We start from the raw sequence: 23,848 nt of genomic DNA, 5'->3' as shown, positions 1-23,848 counted from the left end.
TGAAATACAGTGTTTCACTTTTTTTTTTCTTTTTTTGCCAGTGAGTGTACTCCACATTGTAAAAGAAGAGATGTAAGTATTTCTTTTTGTTCGTGTTACAGAACTTGGGCAAAGGTTGTCTATGGATGGTAGACTCTACGTATCGTCCTAACCTTCTACAGGCACTAGAGAAATCACCTTTCTACCCATTCAGATCAATGGAGCGAGTTTCGATGGCCACGGAACGTGTCCATGTGCCCAGGTCAGTAGTGATTTGTGAATGTAGTGAGCAGTTGGGTTTGAGATTAATCAAATATAGTTCCAGTAATGTAATGAAAATCTGATCGTTAAACAGGCTCTTGCCAATTTAAACATTATTGCAGAATATAATGCAATATTCCCCTCAGTTAAATGATCACCTAATTATGAAAACTGAGTATAAATTGTCATACAATTAGGATCTAGACAGAAATGTAAGCCCACTAGAAGAAAATGGACTCTCTACATGACATCTTTTGTTTATCATTGTTACTGAGATTCCGTGGTGACCAGAGGTGGAAGAAGGTGCGGGCATGAATAGATTTAACTACTACAATCAAAAGATTAATTAACAGATTTAAAATCAGAGTTATATTTCTTTTCTACTGTATGTTTTCTTGAAGCTAAATTTCAACAGAACACGTCGCTCATCTACAGAAGAAGATTTCAGGTACAGTAGTTTAAATACAAAGTAGGAGAAATCAGAAAATCAACAAAATTTGAGCACCATTGCTCCATACACTCAAGAGTCAAGAGTATATTAACACCTCCACAAGAATAGAAAAAGCATCTCTGCTCACTGAAATTTACATTTTCCAGGCCTCTCGAGCCACAACCTACGTTTAATAATTCAAACAGAATTCACTGTCTTAAATTCTCAACAGTCTAACCACTTAACATAAAGATGGAATACTCATTCTACCGGGCCTTGGTGGGAAGAAAAAACACAGGTTAAAGTTACTGGCCCAAAAATCAAAATGATGCGGAGGCAGACATTTGCACTTCTTGAAATTTGCACAAAAGATTAAAACCCTATTTAGGTTTCTGGCCCAAAGTTACAGAGGCTAATCCCATTCTACTGAGGTGACTAGCTGGAGAAATTTTAAGTTACAAAACTAAAGACAGAAAATGGTTAGGCCTACAGAAACATAGTCACCTCAAAAACAAGTTGATAGGGAACTTGAGAGGGTGTCACACTCTCTGTTCCCGAATTTCGGCTAACGTTCTAGGCTAGTTTTGAGATTTACATTTGAAGATGAAGTTTACATTATTGAAGATTGAAAATTTAAGGTTACATTCTTAAAGACAGGAAACCTTCCCCTCAAGCTAACTTTCAGAGGATCATCATCATCATCATCATCATCATCATCATATTCCAAAGGCTAAGCCTTTTCCGCTGCAGCCACAGTTGTCTATCTTGAGCCAGTCTTTTCAACTCAGCGTAGGTCTTGCACTTCATCCTCAGAAGCAGGTTCTTGAAGTAAGACACTCTGGGTCGTCCTCTTCCTCTTTTTCCAGCAATTCTTCGTCCAATGATATTACAAAGGAACCCCTCATGTCGCAGAATGTGACCAATAAATTTTATTTTGCGTTTTTCAATTTCAGTTATCAGATTCCGTTCTTCTCTTATCTCTCTAAGAACTTTGGTATTGCTCTTCATTTCAGTCCAACTTATCCTCTGCATTCTTCTCCAGATCCACATTTCAGTTGCCTCTAGCTTTTTCTTTTCTTGCATTCCTAATGTCCAGCTTTCGCAACCATACAGAAGCACGTTCCATACAAAGGTTTTTGCAAAGGCCTTCCGAGTTTTAATATCTGTATGTTTGTTGACCAGCAGATGCTTTTTATCTTGGAATGCTCTCTTTGCCATGGCTATCCTCTTCGTGACTTCTGATATGCTCTGATTATCACTCGTGATCAGGGTTCCTAGGTAGCAAAACTGTTTCACTAGTTATTATTGGCTGCCATTACCTTACTGCACTGGGCTGCACGATGAAGGGCGAGACACTCCTGCCTCCACTATTAGCACACACTCAGTAAACTGCACGATCAAGAAGACAAGGTGGGTTGAAAAATTACCAGCTTTTATACCCGAGAGGAAGGTTCTAGAGAGATCTGGGCAAAGACTCGACACACCCCAAATTTTTATTGGATAATCTGTGGCACACCAACAATCGTAGAAGCGGGCAATCAAACAACAGGCGGCACAACACCGCAGCCCAAGTCCACGATTGCTAGCGCAACCACCAAAGAGATAAGAGGCTCTTCTCAGTGTGAATCACCTCACCTACTTAGAGAAGGGCCTCAATAGAACACAAACACAGGAAATGGGATGCGATGGGAATATGGACTAAGCCAATGGGTTAACAACCATAACAGAGGATGGAAGGAATATGAGGGAGAGCAATTCACAATAATGACACACTCAGTCACACTTAGAAAGACCAAAATATAATTTGATATAAAAGAATAATAAGGGTGGGTGGTGCAATTTAAAATATAAGAAAATAAAAACATAACATTATCCTTTAAGAGAAAATTGATGACAAGGCTCGTATACAGAAAAACCTCCAATCGTAGTCACCGTACCAATAGTTACAACTAATTTTTTTGAAGAAGAAATTTAATAATATTTCCCAGACAAAATTAACTTCAGTAGATTGAAGAGCTTCATTACAATTAGCTAGTTTGTGACAATTTACTTGTTTATTGTAATTTACTTGTTTATTATAATTTACTTGTTAATTACAATTTGGTTGTTCGAGCTGAAACCCATCTTTCCTTAAGGGAAATCATAAATAACTCAGGTGCACCAGTTGTCGGAACACGCGTCCCAATTAAATTCCCCAAAATGATAACTTATTACATTTTTGAAACTCCTCAGTGAACACGGAAGCGTTTCTAATTTAAACCTACAACCGCGTCCCCTAACACACTAACAATGTCCACAAGAAACATTAACGAAGGCAAAAAGTTAAAAATTAATAAAGAGCCGACATCAAAAGAAAAAGAAAGAATTACGGAAGGAAATCAGTAATAATAATAAGGTAGCACAATAATGTAGAAACTGTTACTAGTGAACTATGTAGTGCGAGTGGAATGTATTTTTTTTTAAGACTTTATTTGTAAAATACGATATGATGTTTTATTTTTATTGACCTAACCTGTACTGTATAATATTGTAACATACACATTTGTAAATAGTAGAATTCTGTTCTATAGTTCCTGGAAAGATCCAGAAAGTTTCATAACTTTTGTACAGGGTGTGTTACTTTGTTTGTAGTGTATTCTAGAAAATATTTCTGACTGTTCTGGAAATATGACATTCGCGATCAGGCGTATTCTAGAATGTTAGTCAAAGTTCGCGATCGAAAGTAAGGTTGTGATTGGTGAGTCTAGGTGGCGATAGGGAACTCGTGCACGCTGATTGGCTGCCTCCAAGGCCGGAATTTCCTATATATAGTGAGCGAGGCAGTGTTCGAATTAATTCTGTATCCTGAATTCTGTCGGTCTTGGTCTATCTGTCTGCGAGCAGCCTAGCTGGTTGACGTCCCCCGGTTTCCGGGATGGCAGTCTCCTGGGGTAGCACTCTTGAATTCCGTTCCTGCTAAAATTTCCGTAATGTTCCGATTTGCTTTTCATACAGGAGTCTGCCCTAACCTCGCCTAGATTCACCAAATTATTTACTTATGACGCCTTAGTTTTTCAGCTGGGCTTACTTGTTCGTTTCCGAGGCATTCCTATATCTTGTTTCACTAAAATACGTAGATTGTAGTTCTGTATCACTTGAGGTACGCTAGATTTTGGATAACTTGTTTCACATCACTGTAAATTTGCATTGTACAACTGCATTGGTAACTAGATGTATAGTTGATTTGAAATTTGAATTTACACTGCTACGAAATAAGCTATGTATATCACTGAACTTATAGCTCGTAACTTGGAATTGTATTTGGTAATGTATTTGTAAAATCATTTTGTAAGTAATATTTTTCAAATGTAAGGATCATGGCGATTTATTTCGGAATCCGCTATCTAAGCCATGTCCAGGCCTTTGGTAGGTTCCCAGCCCTTTTCATCTTCCAGTTTGTTGTCCACTAGTTGGCCCTACTGATATTTACGTACATGTTTTGTTGGAGATCCGCGTAATGCCAGCTAATGTTTTACCGAGTGTGTAGTGATTTCTGATATTGTGCTCTTACCTTCCCCTTTTAACTGTGTTTGTGCCTTGTTTTGGTGTTACCACGGTAGTAGCGGTAACATTTTCGTAGCAGAGGCAAGTGCTAGTTTGCGGAGGAAGAAAAGTGAACCGTGATCACACCTAACCTAAAACCTCGTAAGAGTTGTGGTTCGTATACCGTTTGAAATCTCGTTTCTACCTGTCAGGATGGCTCGTGCTGTTCATAATCCTTTCCATTAGAGAAAGGAAGAACTGATTTACGAGTTAAAAATTTGCAAAATTAGTTCATCAGGCAATGTCAGAGATGATACTAACCTGTTGAAAAAGTTGCTTAACCTACCTATAACCATAACTGACTTAACTGCAGACGAGTTGCCTGAGTCTTTGACCGTGATTAAAGATAAGTTACCTGAATTTAACGCCATTCTTGTGTCATTTGGTGCTTCTAAGCCCTCGCACGGCCAATTAGCCCGGGTTAAGGGGCAGTTATTACATTATTTAGACAGAATTAAGGATTTGTTGTCTCTCGAATTGCCGGAAGTTGAGCGACAGAAATGTCAAGCCTTACTAGAACAGTTTTCCACACTTTTCAACAGAATCAGTGGTTTGCTTGAAGGCAATAAGTTAAATAACAATGTTTCTCAAATTCAAGTGCCTATCCCATCTGGAATGAGTGACAGTGTTAATTTTGGTGATACATCTGTTGCTACTCAAGTGTGCGATCTGACACCTAGTGCTGATGTTAGGCCTATTCAGGAGTCTGAGGTGAACAATGCTGCCCTGGGATTTTCGGTTTCGTTGTCTGGACCTAGGACACCTGTAAGTCATCCTAATGATACATCTCTTTTGCATATTGGTAACCGTACAAGTTTTCCTATGATTCCTGCTAATTCCGTTGAAGCTCAGTGTTTACCTTTTATTCCTAATCAACCTGGTTCTGATTCAATGGTGCAAAACCACCCCCCTGTCTTAGCGCCACCCGTATCGAATTGCATAACCTCTACACAACCGGTTAATGTCCAAATGGTCTCTCATATTAGTGAGAACCTTTCTCAAATTAGGTTGTCTGCGCCCGTAACGTTGCAGGATAACGTTAGTCCTAACCTATCCTGTACTCCGTCCTTCTCACAAGGGCACCCAAATCAAAGGTACGATGCCTCAGTAAACCCTCTAGACTATTCTAAGCCTTCCCAAGCACCCCCTACAGCGGTTTGTCCCCAGATTTTCGCTAATCTGCCTCACCTGTTGACCACTGTGTTTAAGGGAGTCTCGAAATTTTCAGCTAACTCCGTTGATGAAGTTATTTCTTTCCTCCGGTTCCTAACTGAGTTCAAGGATCAGGCAATAGTATATAACCTCAGCAACGACAACGTATTTCAAATTCTATACCCACATGTCTCTGGAGCTCTTTCTGAGCACATTGTCAGGGCCATTGCTGAAAGATGGTCAGTAGATCAATTTCATGCCCATGTTCTTGAATATTTCATTCCTGCTCGTGCCTTGTTGGCATTAGTGCAGAAGCACTATTTCAGAGTACAACATCTTAACGAATCACTATCTGAATATGTTCAAGTTAAGCTCCAAGCTAAGATTTTCCGGCTCCACTATTCAGAGGCCCAGATGGTTGCCAACATAATTGAAGGTCTCGCCCCGAATTATAGATCATATCTGGCTCTTTCACCCCGACCTGCAACGTTCGCCCAGTAGGAAGCAATTACAGTGTCCACTCAGGGTTCTAAAAACCACCCCGTTACCTGCTTCCAACGCGCGTAATCCCCATTCATGTTTCAATTGTGGCTCCACGGTTCATCTCAAGCGGGATTGTCCCAAGGCCGGAACATTAGGCAAAGCGAAACCTGCGATGGGTGGAGGCTCTTCAACCAATACTTCTTGCCGTAACTGTGGATCAACTAGGCATTTCTCTAGGCAGTGCCCACGTAACACGTCTGGCTCTGGACCCCCAGGCCATAGTAGTGCTAGATGACTAACCGCCGGTTCTGCTGACAAATCCCAAAGCATGCCTTCTTGTCTTGTCGATCATGACTGTACCTTGGTTAATTTACTTAATTCTGAGGCTAATGATTGCTCCCAGTCTGACTCTGGTCTTCATTTCTTACAATCTTGTAGGATTTCTGCCATACCTTCTTGTAAACTACCATATTTATGCATTGAGGTAAATAATGAACCTGTCCGTGCATTGCTAGACCTTGGGAGTAGTGTCACCTTGATGAGTGAGACCTGGTATGATTCTATGAAAACTGTTCAAATCTACCTACATTACAACCCGTGTCCTTAATCTGCCATACTGCTAATTCCAATTCATTGAATACTGTAGGATCTCTAGAGGTCAAGATTAGAGTCCGTGATTTCACCTGGAAAATGCAGTACTAGTGGCAAGAGATTTATCCTGCCAATTTATATTGGTTGCAAATTTTATTGCTAAAACAGGCATGATTTTGGACCTCCAGTTCAACAGATTCCATTTTAAATTTAGTGCAAGAACCTTTGAGCTGTGTGTTCGCTCCCCTATTCTGCCTTGCCACGTTAACGCTGTTCCTGAAGATTCTGATGAACCCAAGGCTTTTAATTTTAATCACTTATCCGAAGAGCAGGCCCATCAACTTAGGAAACTCTGCGATAAGTCCCCTGATGTCTTCACCGACAGGTTAGGCGTCACCAATGTATTAGAATACAAAATTGAGGTTACAGATAACATACCTGTTCGCTCTCCTCCGTACCGGTTGTCACCTCCCAAAATGAAAGCCCTGAAGGCTATCATTGATCAAATGCTCGCTGACGGAGTGATACAGCCTTCCAAGTCAGCCTATTCTTCCCCAATGTTTCTGGTCCCCAAACCACACGGTGGTTATCGGCCTGTAGTCGACTATCAGATGTTGAACCATAAGGTAGTCCTCCAATCTGTCCCACTTCCTGATTTGCACTCTTGTTTTTCTTGGTTCGCTAATGCAAAAATTTTCACCACTTTCGATTTAAATCAGGCTTATTACCAGATACCCCTTGCCGAAGAATCCAAGCATCTCACTGCATTTGCAACCGATTGGAACCTATATGAATTCGAACGCGTCCCTTTTGGCCTAGCAACTGGAGCGGCCGTCCTTACATGGTTACTAGATTATGTCTTATTGGACATTAAGTTCAAGTTTGTTTATAATTACCTCGATGATCTGGTAATTTTTAGTGAAACCTTCGAGGAACACCTACTCCATCTCTACGAAGTGCTGGAAAGACTGCGTAAAGCAGGTCTAACCCTCAAGGCATCCTAGGTTTCTTTCGCACAACCCCAGATGTCCTTCTTAGGACATATCGTGTCGGGGAGGGTTGTCTCAGTTGATCAGTCTCGTACTGCCGCCATCCAGAATTTTCCCCCTCCAAAGGATGTCAAGGCTGTAGCCAGATGCATTGGCATGGTGAATTTCTTTCGCAAATTCATTCCTAACTTTGCTGAACGTGCAGCTCCATTAAATGATTTGAGAAGAAAGGATGCCAAATTTGTGTGGGGTGATACCCAACATGAAGCCTTCATGGACTTGAAATCTGCCTTATGTAACGCTCCTGTACTGGCTATGCCAGACTTTTCTAAACGCTTCATCCTTCAGACTGACGCCTCTTCCTCAGGCATATCCGGAGTTCTTCTGCAGGAATTTCAAGAAGGGCGTCATCCTATTTCTTATGCTTCCCGTGCCCTGAATCCTGCTGAGCGCAATTATTCCATTTATGAGTTGGAAGCCCTGGCCGTTGTCTTCTGCTTAGAACGTTTCAGAATGTACCTGGAACATCTCCCTTTCGATCTGGAAACTGACAATCAGGCGTTGAGTTGGGTACTGGCCAAGCTGCGAAAGACCGGTCGTCTAGCACGATGGGCAGTGCGCATCTCAGCCTTACAATTTGAAGCCCGCCACATTCGTGGCATGGAAAACGTTGTGGCTGATGGCCTCAGTAGGATGTTCCATCCAGACAGCTCTGACCCTCAATCCGAGCCAATTGACTCATCTCCCGAACAAGTATCAGCTTTTGTCAATGTAGTTCTCACTGACTCTCCCTTCCATTTCAAGGATATTGCCAAACATCAAGAGGATGATCCTGAGTTACTGTAAAGGCCATTGTCGACAGGTTTAAATCCGGTGAGCATGTTAAGCCCTATATTCTGAAGAATGGTGTCTTGTGTTTTCCTGCTCGTGGTCGCAGAGACCCCAAAATTGTAGTCCCAACTAACCTGGCCCGGCTCTCTTCAAATACTTTCATGAATCCCCAGTGGGCGGTCACCTGGGCGTTTTCAAAATGAGAGAAAAAATCTGTAACCATTTAATTTGGAAATCCATGGATAGTGAGATCCGTACCCTTGTCAAATCCTGTAAGATTTGCAACATCAGTAAACCTGCCCCGAATACTCATCTAGGTCTCTTGTCTTCTGAGCAAGCTTCTCGCCCCATGGAAAGACTGTTCATAGACTATATTGGGCCTTTCCCGAGATCTCGGAATGGTCATCATTTCATACTCGTGTGTGTTGAAGCCTTTTCGCGTTTTACGTGGCTGTTCCCCACTCGGATGGCTAACGCCAACACCATCATCTCGTGCTTGAAACAGATATTCGCCTCGTTTGGACCCTGTCAATTCTTGGTAAGTGATAATGCAAGAGCCTTTACTTCTGCCCAGTTCCGGAATTTCTGTTTTGATCTATCCATTGCTCATGTAACCACTACCCCTTATTACCCAAAGCCAAATTATGCTGAGAGAGTGAATCGTAACCTGCGATCTGCACTCATCGCTTATCACTCCTCAGACCACTCCAAGTGGGATTCCTCACTGAATTGGTTGTCATTTGCATTTAACACTGCTGTCCATGAAAGCCACAAGCAAACCCCTGCTTTGTTAATGTTGGCTTTTACCCCAAATTCTCCTCTATCTAACCTATGGTCAATTAATGATCTTCTGCCCGACAATGCCAGCACAGAAAAGATCTGATCTAATTGGCACCGTGCATGAAAGAACTTGAAGGTTTTTATTACGCTAAGGTCCAGTGTAATTACAACCACGGGCGAAGGCCGCACGAGCTCTCTGTGGGTGACCAGGTGTTTGTTAAAACACATCCCGTCAGTAGTGCTGCGGACCATGTTATCAGTAAGTTGGCCCCCAGGTTTCGAGGTCCCTGCACCATCTTAAAGTTCCTTACCCCGGTGACATTATTGGTGAGTGATCCCGAAAGGAAAAGGATCAGCAGAGTCCATCTCTCCCAAGTCAAGGTACCTTAAGTCTGGTAGGGAAGGGTAAATACCATTGTTGGTGACCTTGTAGATTTAGTTGTAAGTTATTTGTAAGAATTTAATTATAAAATAATTTTATTGTAAGGTTATTTATAAGGTTTTAGTTATAAGATAATAAGTTTTATGGTAAGTTATTTGTAAGTAATTGTGTAAGTGAATACTTTAGGTATCCTCTAGTGTAATAGATTTAGTATTATAAGTTAGATAAGTTTTAGTTTAGGGTCACTCTTTGGAATTGTTCCCCTCACTGTCAGGTTTAGGGCACCCTCCTGTAGTTTCTTTTCACCCCCACCATAATCTTGTCACGTGAATTGTAGATAGCAGTGCTTACCCCGGGGCTAGTGCCTTAATATCCCTGGTGTGCGAGGGAGAGTCCCTTCCGCATTCTTATTAAGCCACCCATTGGGTGACTCTACGCAAGATTTTGAGCCCAGCAGCATACTTTTACCTCAAAGTATTCCCGTGTCTGCTGCGGTTTGTGCGCGTTACAGCGGCTGCGGTGACCAGCTTCTTCGGACAGCAACCTGAGTGCCAAATTGGGAGGCACAGTCTGTGCCTTGGGCGTTACCATTTGGCACCACTATCCTGCGGGGAAAATCCTATTGGTGGCAGGCGGACTGGACGGTGTCTCACCCCTGCTTATTTGGTACAAGAGACCACTGAACTGCATCTCACCTAGGTGTCGGGTTTGGACTGACATTGAATGAAGGCTGGCGGCAAACGGCCGTGTCGGCAGCCGCATCATCAGCAAGAATCTGTGGCCTAGCTGTGCTGTGACTGTTGTGGGAAAGTAGTGCAAAAGTGTTAGCAACAAGTGAGAAGTTTTGGTATTTCTAATATTTGGCAGAAAGTATGGTGTACATGATTTGGTGGGCAGAGTACAAATTGTCTAATCATCTGTGAAAGAAGGCATTTTGAAGTGCAATGTGACAATCCATGTGGATTTTGTGATGTTTATTCAAGAGGTGGATCTATATTATTTTTGAAAATTATGTGACAGTTTGTGTTTTTGTTATCAGAAAATCTACCTCAAGAAATCGTGTGTGTTAGAGTGAGGTACCCTTACTATCTGTACTGTGTGAGAACGTTTTATCGCTTGCTCCCCAGTGAGGTTATATTAATGGTCGAGCATGGCTCGATTTTTGGGGGGAGGAAGATGTTACTAGTGAACTATGTAGTGCGAGTGGAGTGTAAATTTTTTTAAGACTTTATTTGTAAAATACGATATGATGTTGTATTTTTATTGACCTAACCTGTACTGTATAATATTGTAACATAGGCATTTGTAAATAGTAGAATTCTGTTCTATAGTTCCTGGAAAGATCCAGAAAGTTTCATAACTTTTGCACAGGGTGTTTTACTTTGTTTGTAGTGTATTCTAGAAAATATTTCTGACTGTTCTGGAAATACGACATTCGCGATCAGGCGTATTCTAGAATGTTAGTCAAAGTTCGCGATCGAAAGTAAGATTGTGATTGGTGAGTCTAGGTGGCGATAGGGAACTCGTGCACGCTGATTGGCTGCCTCCAAGGCTGGAATTTCCTATATATAGTGAGCGAGGCAGTGTTCGAATTAATTCTGTATCCTGAATTCTGTCGGTCTTGGTCTGTCTGCGAGCAGCCTAGCTGGTTGACGTCCCCCGGTTTCCGGGATGGCACTCTCCTCGGGTAAGCACTCTTGAATTCCGTTCCTGCTAAAATTTCCGTAATGTTCCGATTTGATTTCATACAGGAGTCTGCCCTAACCTCGCCTAGATTCACCAAATTAGTTACTTATGACGCCTTAGTTTTTCAGCTGGGCTTACTTGTTCGTTTCCGAGGCATTCCTATTTCTTGTTTCACTAAAATATGTAGATTATAGTTCTGTATCACTTGAGGTACGCTAGATTTTGGATAACTTGTTTCACATCACTGTAAATTTGCATTGTACAACTGCATTGGTAACTAGATGTATAGTTGATTTGAAATTTGAATTTACACTGCTACGAAATAAGCTATGTATATCACTGAACTTATAGCTCATAACTTGGAATTGTATTTGGTAATGTATTTGTAAAATCATTTTGTAAATAATATTTTTCAAATCTAAGGATCACGGCGATTTATTTTGGAATCCTCTATCTAAGCCATGTCCATGCCTTTGGTAGGTTCCCAGCCCTTTTCATCTTCCAGTTTGTTGTCCACTAGTTGGCCCTACTGATATTTACGTACATGTTTTGTTGGAGATCCGCGTAATGCCAGCTAATGTTTTACCGAGTATGTAGTAATTTCTGATATTGTGCTCTTACCTTCCCCTTTTAACTGTGTTACCACGGTAGTAGCGGTAACAGAAACAATTAAAACTCATCTTGTGCCAGAACATCACATCACCAACACAGGTACGCCATGTAACAACGAACATCTGCACGTCACGGATATTGTTAAAACACACGCACCGCTACAATGCCAACTTATCACACCGTTATCAGAAAAAACAAAATGAACTCATACCAACAACAATGGGACAGAAATGGAGTGAAGCTCCAGATCAGTAACATTAATCGAAATTCAGAGAAAAGAATATTTCAAAGTAATAATAATAAATTAATTTGAAAAGGTAAATTAAATTCACTTCGATCCAAAGCACGCTTCAGTATTCACTAGGGTTTAAAATAATTTTAAAAATCCAGTTGCCTTCATGAGGCTCATGATACAAGAGACTACACACACACTCACTTGTCACAGCTCCAGTTCAAAGAGCAGATCATTATAAACCACACTGTTCCGGTGATGCATAAGTACGTGCATCAATAAAAATTATTCATTTGTTTAAGTATAACATAATTGGTAGGGCATATTTAGATTAGCAGAATTCAATAATGGAAGATGCGACCGAGAATCACAAATAAGATCAAGATAACTCAACCTAACGGTCACAAGATCGATATTACAATAATAGTATGAACATTAGCAATTTTCTTATACTTCAGAAGGAAGATAATATAATGAATCTACCTAAAATCTCAAATTAACAAATATAAATTTGCGAGAGTGTCCAGCAGCTAATATTTTTACCAAGTAGTTTCGAAAACATTGCATTTATTATGACCTGGAACCCATCTTTATCACATCACAAAGATGTGGCACAATATAATATTAACCTAAGTAGATTTGGGAGAAGAAAGCCACAAGACTGCTTACGGAACAAGCACATTGCTCACGATTAGATTTTATGAGTTCTCGACGTAAAGCAGTTGTTGATGTTATTATTATTATTATTATTATTATTATTATGATTATTATTATTATTAATGCCACTTTTAAATGCCAGAGGCATCAAAGGGATTTCACACGAGAATCTTCTCGGAACATAATTTGGCGAATACACATTGCTCTCCTGCAAGTAGTATGTCGAGGTTTGATTCACAAGACGTCTCCCGAAGAAATTATTATTAATTCAAAACATCGATGAAGGTAGCCATGTTGGCGTTTTACTCACTGCAGAATAATTCCCTGAAGATGACATGGAAGGTCTGTTGGGGTAAATATGATGCCAGACGATCACTTACCGGATTGTTGAAGACATTTTTTAAGTACTCACTTATACAGTTTGGTTCAAAACATTCCCAAGAAAAATATTATAATCAGCCGCAGGCACTCATAGTCGCGAGAAAGGTTGCATTCCACACTTACTTACAAGTTAAAATTACATCACCACATATAAATGTCATTACACAGGCCTACGCCTTCCTTCACAATCACCTTACGGTGGTTTCAAATCATTCTTGCCTGCCATAGCGACTGGCAGCAAGCCAAGCGACATGACGCCTGCACTAGCCCACCGCTGGAACAGAAGTGCTCGTTTGGAATAATGGCCGCTAGGGCGTGCCATGCAGAACATTTGACTAACGAACAGCGGAGCTACCCAATAACAAGCTCATAGACAATAACGTTCAATAAAAGTCCAATGGTGAAACAATTGTCCACGGTTATATTACAATTTGCACCAATAACAATCCCAACCGTACAACAATTAGTTATTGCAGAATTCCCTTCTTTTGGGCAAAATTAAACGATAGTTTCCATTCCTCTTTTAATGAATTCCACATGATCAGTTTTCCGGTGTAGCGGTGATTTCACGTAGTCCATAAATTATACCGCTACAAATCAAATAAGTAGAAGATGAACACTCATCATCATCATCATCATCATCATCATCATCATCATCATCATTTCCCTTTATCCAGCTGTAGCCAGGTAGTGGCAAATATGCTTCCCCTCCACTTTCTTCGGTCTTTCCACCACTCTTCCTCCAACACTGTGTCCCAGTCCAGGTTTCTTTCTATAATGCTGCGTTGGAGCATTATAGAAAGAAACTCGTTACACCCTGAGGCACAGAAAAGATCAGCATATTATAGTTACATTAACAGAGCGTTTAGTATTCCTTTATCCAAATCTGAAAGGAATAAAGAACTGTTGTTTATCCGACAACAAGCCCTCTTGAATGGTTTCAACAATAACATGATTGATAAAATAATTAATAAATTTTCGGAGAAACAACAATCTAAATTAGCAGTCGAACCTAGTAAAACTGAAAAATATATCAAGTTCACATATAATAATCCAAACATTCATGTAATAACAAATTTATTTAAAAGAAAAAATTTCAAAATTGCATTTTCCACCAATAACAACATGAAACATAGTATTTTCAACCATGATACAATAAATCTCTCGGAAAAAGATAAATTTTTTGATTCCGGTATATATAAACTCACATGCTTTGAATGTAAGAACACATACATAGGACAATCTGGCCGCAATTTTAAAGTTAGATATTTGGAACATGTGAATGCTGAAAAACATAGAAGATTCTCAGCAATGGGATCACACATGACTGCCACAGGTCATAAATTTACAAACATAGAACAAGACCTGACCATCATAAAAAAGTTAAAAAAGGGCAGCTTAATGAACACATATGAAGACCTGTACATTCATCTAGACCAACTTGTAAAGAAAAATGATAACCTTAATGAGGCTGTAGAATATAAGAATCCATTATATTATCAAATTCTAGTATATTTGAAAATGCTTGAGAAGGATCAAGAAAAAAGAATTGGAATTTCTCCACCTACAGATAGCCCTACAACTTATTCCTCCTCAGTTGAAGCTATAGGTGACAGCAAGGAAGTTCTTGACACACCTATATCCCCCGCTCCTCCTCCTCCTCAGGTGCAAGAACAAGGAAGAACGCATCATCAATATTACACCCGGCGCAAAACTGTGAAAGAATGACAGGAGTTACTGTTCCAAAGGAAAGCAGGCTTAATAGGTTTTGACAACTAGGAATTAGTTATATTTTCATCTACATTAATAATAAGAGCCGCACTGTGATATCAGGATTTCTTCATTTCGATAATTACTTATAAATTGTATAATTTTTAATTTATAAATTGATCTTTTTTCATGGATTATTAAGAAAAGAATATTTATTAGGACAATTTCTCTATGGAATATTGTACAAGTGTTTCCTTGACGACTGCTTTCTATTGTAGAAATAATTTATATATTTTCTCTTGAGTTATTTGTTTGTTTTAATCTTGTCAATCTTATGTTAATTTCAAGGACACTTCCTCTAAAGCATTACTTTGTCTATTTTATATTTTTCATCTAAACATTGTTATGTGGCTGAAGATGTTGATAATATACGAAACATGTACCACTTTTGACCAATAAAAATTGCCTTAGGCAATCATTGTATCGACTAGGTGGAAAATAAATAAATACTTCATTGTGAATCTATTGAAGTGCGATACGGACCATGAAGCTGATTTTATGTAATCCTAATGCCAACCAGGCAAGCAAAGAAGCTAACACCTACCTCAACTTAAAGATGAAAATAGCTAAAGTGACAAAAGATATAGTGTTTTTGAAGGAATGCCTTAAAAATAATTTGACTCCCAGTTTTCTAAAAAGTGCCCAAAGAAAAACTATATATTCTAATCATCATAAGTTTACTCAAATGCAGGTCAATAAAATATGGTTAAAAAGAGAAATTCAATTTATGTATAAAAGAAAGAAACTTCTTAATGAGAAAATGTACTTCGCGCACCTCTCAGCACCACTGAACTTGCTTCCTCTGGAATGGGATTCTTTCCAGAAACATATCAATGAAAAAATGGAGAACACACTTAAAATGAAACAAGAAATTTTGGATAATAAATTATTTAAGTTGAAAAATTTAGCATCTAATAGAGAAGAAAGAAGGTTAGTTCCTAATGTTACGTTTGATGATAGTGTTTATCCACCTCCAATTAAAAACTTGTCTGAGATAGAATTTAATGAAGAAGAAACCTCTATTTTAAGTCAAGGCCCTAATTTCAATTGGCCTAGTTCAAACAAAAGTTATGATTTAATCACCACATTAGCTGAAACAGAAACAGCAATACAGAATCTACCTGTAGACTTACAGAATGACATAAGGTATGAAGCTAAGAAGAAAATTCCTATTTTAGTAAAAGGTTTACAATCACTTCGAGGCACCAACAAGGCGGTTAATAACTTGAAACAAAAAATCAAACTAAATAACTTAATTATCACAAAAGCAGATAAAGGAGGAACAGTTGTAGCCCTAGATAGAAATGTTTATATTGAAAAAACAGAAACATTTTTTAATAACAATTCGTTTAGTACAGTTGATAAAGACCCGACATCACGTATTCAGAGGGATCTTAAAAAACTATTAAAAAGCACGTCTTTCTTGTTTAATGAACATGATGTGCAAACATTAATAAATATGAACCCTAGACTCCCGACTACAAGAGCACTACCGAAATTACATAAACAGGGAGAACCGATTAGACCTATCATAAATTTCAAAAATAGCCCCATTTATAAAACTTCTAGATTTATACATAATTTCTTATCAAGTAAATACGTATTTCATTGTAAAACACCTATCAAAAACTCAGTGGATTTTTGCAATCTAGTTAAAGATTTTAAACTTGGATCATCTCACACGACATGTTCGTTTGACATAACCAACATGTATACAAACATTCCAATAGAAGACACTATCAGAATCATTAAGAAGAATTTAACGAAGAACAAATTAGTAAGCATACCAGAAATTGAAGATTTTATTAATGTTTTAAAATTCGTGTTAAATCAAAATTATTTTACGTTTAATAATAAAATTTACCAACAAAAAGGACTCTCAATGGGAGCCCCAGCATCAGGAATATTGGCTAATATATACTTAGACTATTTGGAACACACGAAAATTATTAATCAAATAGAGGGTTTGGATTTTTGGACACGTTATGTGGACGATGTTTACGCTATAATAGATAACAGACTCACCGATAGCAATAAAGTTTTAAATATATTGAATAATTTGGATTCCAATATAAAATTCACTTTAGAAGAAGAAGTTGAAAAATCACTGAATTTTCTGGACATAGTCACAACAAGAGAAGAAAAAGGATTTTCTTTCAAAATACACAGAAAATCCACTTTCACACTGACCACTATCAAGAACAACTCGTTACACCCTGAGGCACAGAAAAGATCAGCATATTATAGTTACATTAACAGAGCGTTTAGTATTCCTTTATCCAAATCTGAAAGGAATAAAGAACTGTTGTTTATCCGACAACAAGCCCTCTTGAATGGTTTCAACAATAACATGATTGATAAAATAATTAATAAATTTTCGGAGAAACAACAATCTAAATTAGCAGTCGAACCTAGTAAAACTGAAAAATATATCAAGTTCACATATAATAATCCAAACATTCATGTAATAACAAATTTATTTAAAAGAAAAAATTTCAAAATTGCATTTTCCACCAATAACAACATGAAACATAGTATTTTCAACCATGATACAATAAATCTCTCGGAAAAAGATAAATTTTTTGATTCCGGTATATATAAACTCACATGCTTTGAATGTAAGAACACATACATAGGACAATCTGGCCGCAATTTTAAAGTTAGATATTTGGAACATGTGAATGCTGAAAAACATAGAAGATTCTCAGCAATGGGATCACACATGACTGCCACAGGTCATAAATTTACAAACATAGAACAAGACCTGACCATCATAAAAAAGTTAAAAAAGGGCAGCTTAATGAACACATATGAAGACCTGTACATTCATCTAGACCAACTTGTAAAGAAAAATGATAACCTTAATGAGGCTGTAGAATATAAGAATCCATTATATTATCAAATTCTAGTATATTTGAAAATGCTTGAGAAGGATCAAGAAAAAAGAATTGGAATTTCTCCACCTACAGATAGCCCTACAACTTATTCCTCCTCAGTTGAAGCTATAGGTGACAGCAAGGAAGTTCTTGACACACCTATATCCCCCGCTCCTCCTCCTCCTCAGGTGCAAGAACAAGGAAGAACGCATCATCAATATTACACCCGGCGCAAAACTGTGAAAGAATGACAGGAGTTACTGTTCCAAAGGAAAGCAGGCTTAATAGGTTTTGACAACTAGGAATTAGTTATATTTTCATCTACATTAATAATAAGAGCCGCACTGTGATATCAGGATTTCTTCATTTCGATAATTACTTATAAATTGTATAATTTTTAATTTATAAATTGATCTTTTTTCATGGATTATTAAGAAAAGAATATTTATTAGGACAATTTCTCTATGGAATATTGTACAAGTGTTTCCTTGACGACTGCTTTCTATTGTAGAAATAATTTATATATTTTCTCTTGAGTTATTTGTTTGTTTTAATCTTGTCAATCTTATGTTAATTTCAAGGACACTTCCTCTAAAGCATTACTTTGTCTATTTTATATTTTTCATCTAAACATTGTTATGTGGCTGAAGATGTTGATAATATACGAAACATGTACCACTTTTGACCAATAAAAATTGCCTTAGGCAATCATTGTATCGACTAGGTGGAAAATAAATAAATACTTCATTGTGAATCTATTGAAGTGCGATACGGACCATGAAGCTGATTTTATGTAATCCTAATGCCAACCAGGCAAGCAAAGAAGCTAACACCTACCTCAACTTAAAGATGAAAATAGCTAAAGTGACAAAAGATATAGTGTTTTTGAAGGAATGCCTTAAAAATAATTTGACTCCCAGTTTTCTAAAAAGTGCCCAAAGAAAAACTATATATTCTAATCATCATAAGTTTACTCAAATGCAGGTCAATAAAATATGGTTAAAAAGAGAAATTCAATTTATGTATAAAAGAAAGAAACTTCTTAATGAGAAAATGTACTTCGCGCACCTCTCAGCACCACTGAACTTGCTTCCTCTGGAATGGGATTCTTTCCAGAAACATATCAATGAAAAAATGGAGAACACACTTAAAATGAAACAAGAAATTTTGGATAATAAATTATTTAAGTTGAAAAATTTAGCATCTAATAGAGAAGAAAGAAGGTTAGTTCCTAATGTTACGTTTGATGATAGTGTTTATCCACCTCCAATTAAAAACTTGTCTGAGATAGAATTTAATGAAGAAGAAACCTCTATTTTAAGTCAAGGCCCTAATTTCAATTGGCCTAGTTCAAACAAAAGTTATGATTTAATCACCACATTAGCTGAAACAGAAACAGCAATACAGAATCTACCTGTAGACTTACAGAATGACATAAGGTATGAAGCTAAGAAGAAAATTCCTATTTTAGTAAAAGGTTTACAATCACTTCGAGGCACCAACAAGGCGGTTAATAACTTGAAACAAAAAATCAAACTAAATAACTTAATTATCACAAAAGCAGATAAAGGAGGAACAGTTGTAGCCCTAGATAGAAATGTTTATATTGAAAAAACAGAAACATTTTTTAATAACAATTCGTTTAGTACAGTTGATAAAGACCCGACATCACGTATTCAGAGGGATCTTAAAAAACTATTAAAAAGCACGTCTTTCTTGTTTAATGAACATGATGTGCAAACATTAATAAATATGAACCCTAGACTCCCGACTGCAAGAGCACTACCGAAATTACATAAACAGGGAGAACCGATTAGACCTATCATAAATTTCAAAAATAGCCCCATTTATAAAACTTCTAGATTTATACATAATTTCTTATCAAGTAAATACGTATTTCATTGTAAAACACCTATCAAAAACTCAGTGGATTTTTGCAATCTAGTTAAAGATTTTAAACTTGGATCATCTCACACGACATGTTCGTTTGACATAACCAACATGTATACAAACATTCCAATAGAAGACACTATCAGAATCATTAAGAAGAATTTAACGAAGAACAAATTAGTAAGCATACCAGAAATTGAAGATTTTATTAATGTTTTAAAATTCGTGTTAAATCAAAATTATTTTACGTTTAATAATAAAATTTACCAACAAAAAGGACTCTCAATGGGAGCCCCAGCATCAGGAATATTGGCTAATATATACTTAGACTATTTGGAACACACGAAAATTATTAATCAAATAGAGGGTTTGGATTTTTGGACACGTTATGTGGACGATGTTTACGCTATAATAGATAACAGACTCACCGATAGCAATAAAGTTTTAAATATATTGAATAATTTGGATTCCAATATAAAATTCACTTTAGAAGAAGAAGTTGAAAAATCACTGAATTTTCTGGACATAGTCACAACAAGAGAAGAAAAAGGATTTTCTTTCAAAATACACAGAAAATCCACTTTCACACTGACCACTATCAAGAACAACTCGTTACACCCTGAGGCACAGAAAAGATCAGCATATTATAGTTACATTAACAGAGCGTTTAGTATTCCTTTATCCAAATCTGAAAGGAATAAAGAACTGTTGTTTATCCGACAACAAGCCCTCTTGAATGGTTTCAACAATAACATGATTGATAAAATAATTAATAAATTTTCGGAGAAACAACAATCTAAATTAGCAGTCGAACCTAGTAAAACTGAAAAATATATCAAGTTCACATATAATAATCCAAACATTCATGTAATAACAAATTTATTTAAAAGAAAAAATTTCAAAATTGCATTTTCCACCAATAACAACATGAAACATAGTATTTTCAACCATGATACAATAAATCTCTCGGAAAAAGATAAATTTTTTGATTCCGGTATATATAAACTCACATGCTTTGAATGTAAGAACACATACATAGGACAATCTGGCCGCAATTTTAAAGTTAGATATTTGGAACATGTGAATGCTGAAAAACATAGAAGATTCTCAGCAATGGGATCACACATGACTGCCACAGGTCATAAATTTACAAACATAGAACAAGACCTGACCATCATAAAAAAGTTAAAAAAGGGCAGCTTAATGAACACATATGAAGACCTGTACATTCATCTAGACCAACTTGTAAAGAAAAATGATAACCTTAATGAGGCTGTAGAATATAAGAATCCATTATATTATCAAATTCTAGTATATTTGAAAATGCTTGAGAAGGATCAAGAAAAAAGAATTGGAATTTCTCCACCTACAGATAGCCCTACAACTTATTCCTCCTCAGTTGAAGCTATAGGTGACAGCAAGGAAGTTCTTGACACACCTATATCCCCCGCTCCTCCTCCTCCTCAGGTGCAAGAACAAGGAAGAACGCATCATCAATATTACACCCGGCGCAAAACTGTGAAAGAATGACAGGAGTTACTGTTCCAAAGGAAAGCAGGCTTAATAGGTTTTGACAACTAGGAATTAGTTATATTTTCATCTACATTAATAATAAGAGCCGCACTGTGATATCAGGATTTCTTCATTTCGATAATTACTTATAAATTGTATAATTTTTAATTTATAAATTGATCTTTTTTCATGGATTATTAAGAAAAGAATATTTATTAGGACAATTTCTCTATGGAATATTGTACAAGTGTTTCCTTGACGACTGCTTTCTATTGTAGAAATAATTTATATATTTTCTCTTGAGTTATTTGTTTGTTTTAATCTTGTCAATCTTATGTTAATTTCAAGGACACTTCCTCTAAAGCATTACTTTGTCTATTTTATATTTTTCATCTAAACATTGTTATGTGGCTGAAGATGTTGATAATATACGAAACATGTACCACTTTTGACCAATAAAAATTGCCTTAGGCAATCATTGTATCGACTAGGTGGAAAATAAATAAATACTTCATTGTGAATCTATTGAAGTGCGATACGGACCATGAAGCTGATTTTATGTAATCCTAATGCCAACCAGGCAAGCAAAGAAGCTAACACCTACCTCAACTTAAAGATGAAAATAGCTAAAGTGACAAAAGATATAGTGTTTTTGAAGGAATGCCTTAAAAATAATTTGACTCCCAGTTTTCTAAAAAGTGCCCAAAGAAAAACTATATATTCTAATCATCATAAGTTTACTCAAATGCAGGTCAATAAAATATGGTTAAAAAGAGAAATTCAATTTATGTATAAAAGAAAGAAACTTCTTAATGAGAAAATGTACTTCGCGCACCTCTCAGCACCACTGAACTTGCTTCCTCTGGAATGGGATTCTTTCCAGAAACATATCAATGAAAAAATGGAGAACACACTTAAAATGAAACAAGAAATTTTGGATAATAAATTATTTAAGTTGAAAAATTTAGCATCTAATAGAGAAGAAAGAAGGTTAGTTCCTAATGTTACGTTTGATGATAGTGTTTATCCACCTCCAATTAAAAACTTGTCTGAGATAGAATTTAATGAAGAAGAAACCTCTATTTTAAGTCAAGGCCCTAATTTCAATTGGCCTAGTTCAAACAAAAGTTATGATTTAATCACCACATTAGCTGAAACAGAAACAGCAATACAGAATCTACCTGTAGACTTACAGAATGACATAAGGTATGAAGCTAAGAAGAAAATTCCTATTTTAGTAAAAGGTTTACAATCACTTCGAGGCACCAACAAGGCGGTTAATAACTTGAAACAAAAAATCAAACTAAATAACTTAATTATCACAAAAGCAGATAAAGGAGGAACAGTTGTAGCCCTAGATAGAAATGTTTATATTGAAAAAACAGAAACATTTTTTAATAACAATTCGTTTAGTACAGTTGATAAAGACCCGACATCACGTATTCAGAGGGATCTTAAAAAACTATTAAAAAGCACGTCTTTCTTGTTTAATGAACATGATGTGCAAACATTAATAAATATGAACCCTAGACTCCCGACTGCAAGAGCACTACCGAAATTACATAAACAGGGAGAACCGATTAGACCTATCATAAATTTCAAAAATAGCCCCATTTATAAAACTTCTAGATTTATACATAATTTCTTATCAAGTAAATACGTATTTCATTGTAAAACACCTATCAAAAACTCAGTGGATTTTTGCAATCTAGTTAAAGATTTTAAACTTGGATCATCTCACACGACATGTTCGTTTGACATAACCAACATGTATACAAACATTCCAATAGAAGACACTATCAGAATCATTAAGAAGAATTTAACGAAGAACAAATTAGTAAGCATACCAGAAATTGAAGATTTTATTAATGTTTTAAAATTCGTGTTAAATCAAAATTATTTTACGTTTAATAATAAAATTTACCAACAAAAAGGACTCTCAATGGGAGCCCCAGCATCAGGAATATTGGCTAATATATACTTAGACTATTTGGAACACACGAAAATTATTAATCAAATAGAGGGTTTGGATTTTTGGACACGTTATGTGGACGATGTTTACGCTATAATAGATAACAGACTCACCGATAGCAATAAAGTTTTAAATATATTGAATAATTTGGATTCCAATATAAAATTCACTTTAGAAGAAGAAGTTGAAAAATCACTGAATTTTCTGGACATAGTCACAACAAGAGAAGAAAAAGGATTTTCTTTCAAAATACACAGAAAATCCACTTTCACACTGACCACTATCAAGAACAACTCGTTACACCCTGAGGCACAGAAAAGATCAGCATATTATAGTTACATTAACAGAGCGTTTAGTATTCCTTTATCCAAATCTGAAAGGAATAAAGAACTGTTGTTTATCCGACAACAAGCCCTCTTGAATGGTTTCAACAATAACATGATTGATAAAATAATTAATAAATTTTCGGAGAAACAACAATCTAAATTAGCAGTCGAACCTAGTAAAACTGAAAAATATATCAAGTTCACATATAATAATCCAAACATTCATGTAATAACAAATTTATTTAAAAGAAAAAATTTCAAAATTGCATTTTCCACCAATAACAACATGAAACATAGTATTTTCAACCATGATACAATAAATCTCTCGGAAAAAGATAAATTTTTTGATTCCGGTATATATAAACTCACATGCTTTGAATGTAAGAACACATACATAGGACAATCTGGCCGCAATTTTAAAGTTAGATATTTGGAACATGTGAATGCTGAAAAACATAGAAGATTCTCAGCAAT

At 36.7% G+C, this 23,848-nt stretch overlaps 1 protein-coding gene across 1 annotated transcript in view; it reads left to right on the top strand.

Annotated features, from left to right (window-relative positions):
- The window catches only part of LOC136883268 (forkhead box protein N3), a 276,711-nt gene that overhangs the window by 117,991 nt on the left and 134,872 nt on the right, over nucleotides 1-23,848 (top strand). The window contains exon 4 of the mRNA XM_067155479.2: nucleotides 102-241. Coding sequence (XP_067011580.2) covers nucleotides 102-241 — 140 coding nt within the window. The remainder of the gene's footprint in view (nucleotides 1-101; nucleotides 242-23,848) is intronic.

Source organism: Anabrus simplex, chromosome 11 (assembly GCF_040414725.1).
Source record: "Anabrus simplex isolate iqAnaSimp1 chromosome 11, ASM4041472v1, whole genome shotgun sequence".
NCBI classification, from domain to species: domain Eukaryota; kingdom Metazoa; phylum Arthropoda; class Insecta; order Orthoptera; family Tettigoniidae; genus Anabrus; species Anabrus simplex.
Note: the sequence above shows the minus strand (reverse complement) of the source record. Positions and strands in the feature narration are given on the sequence as shown.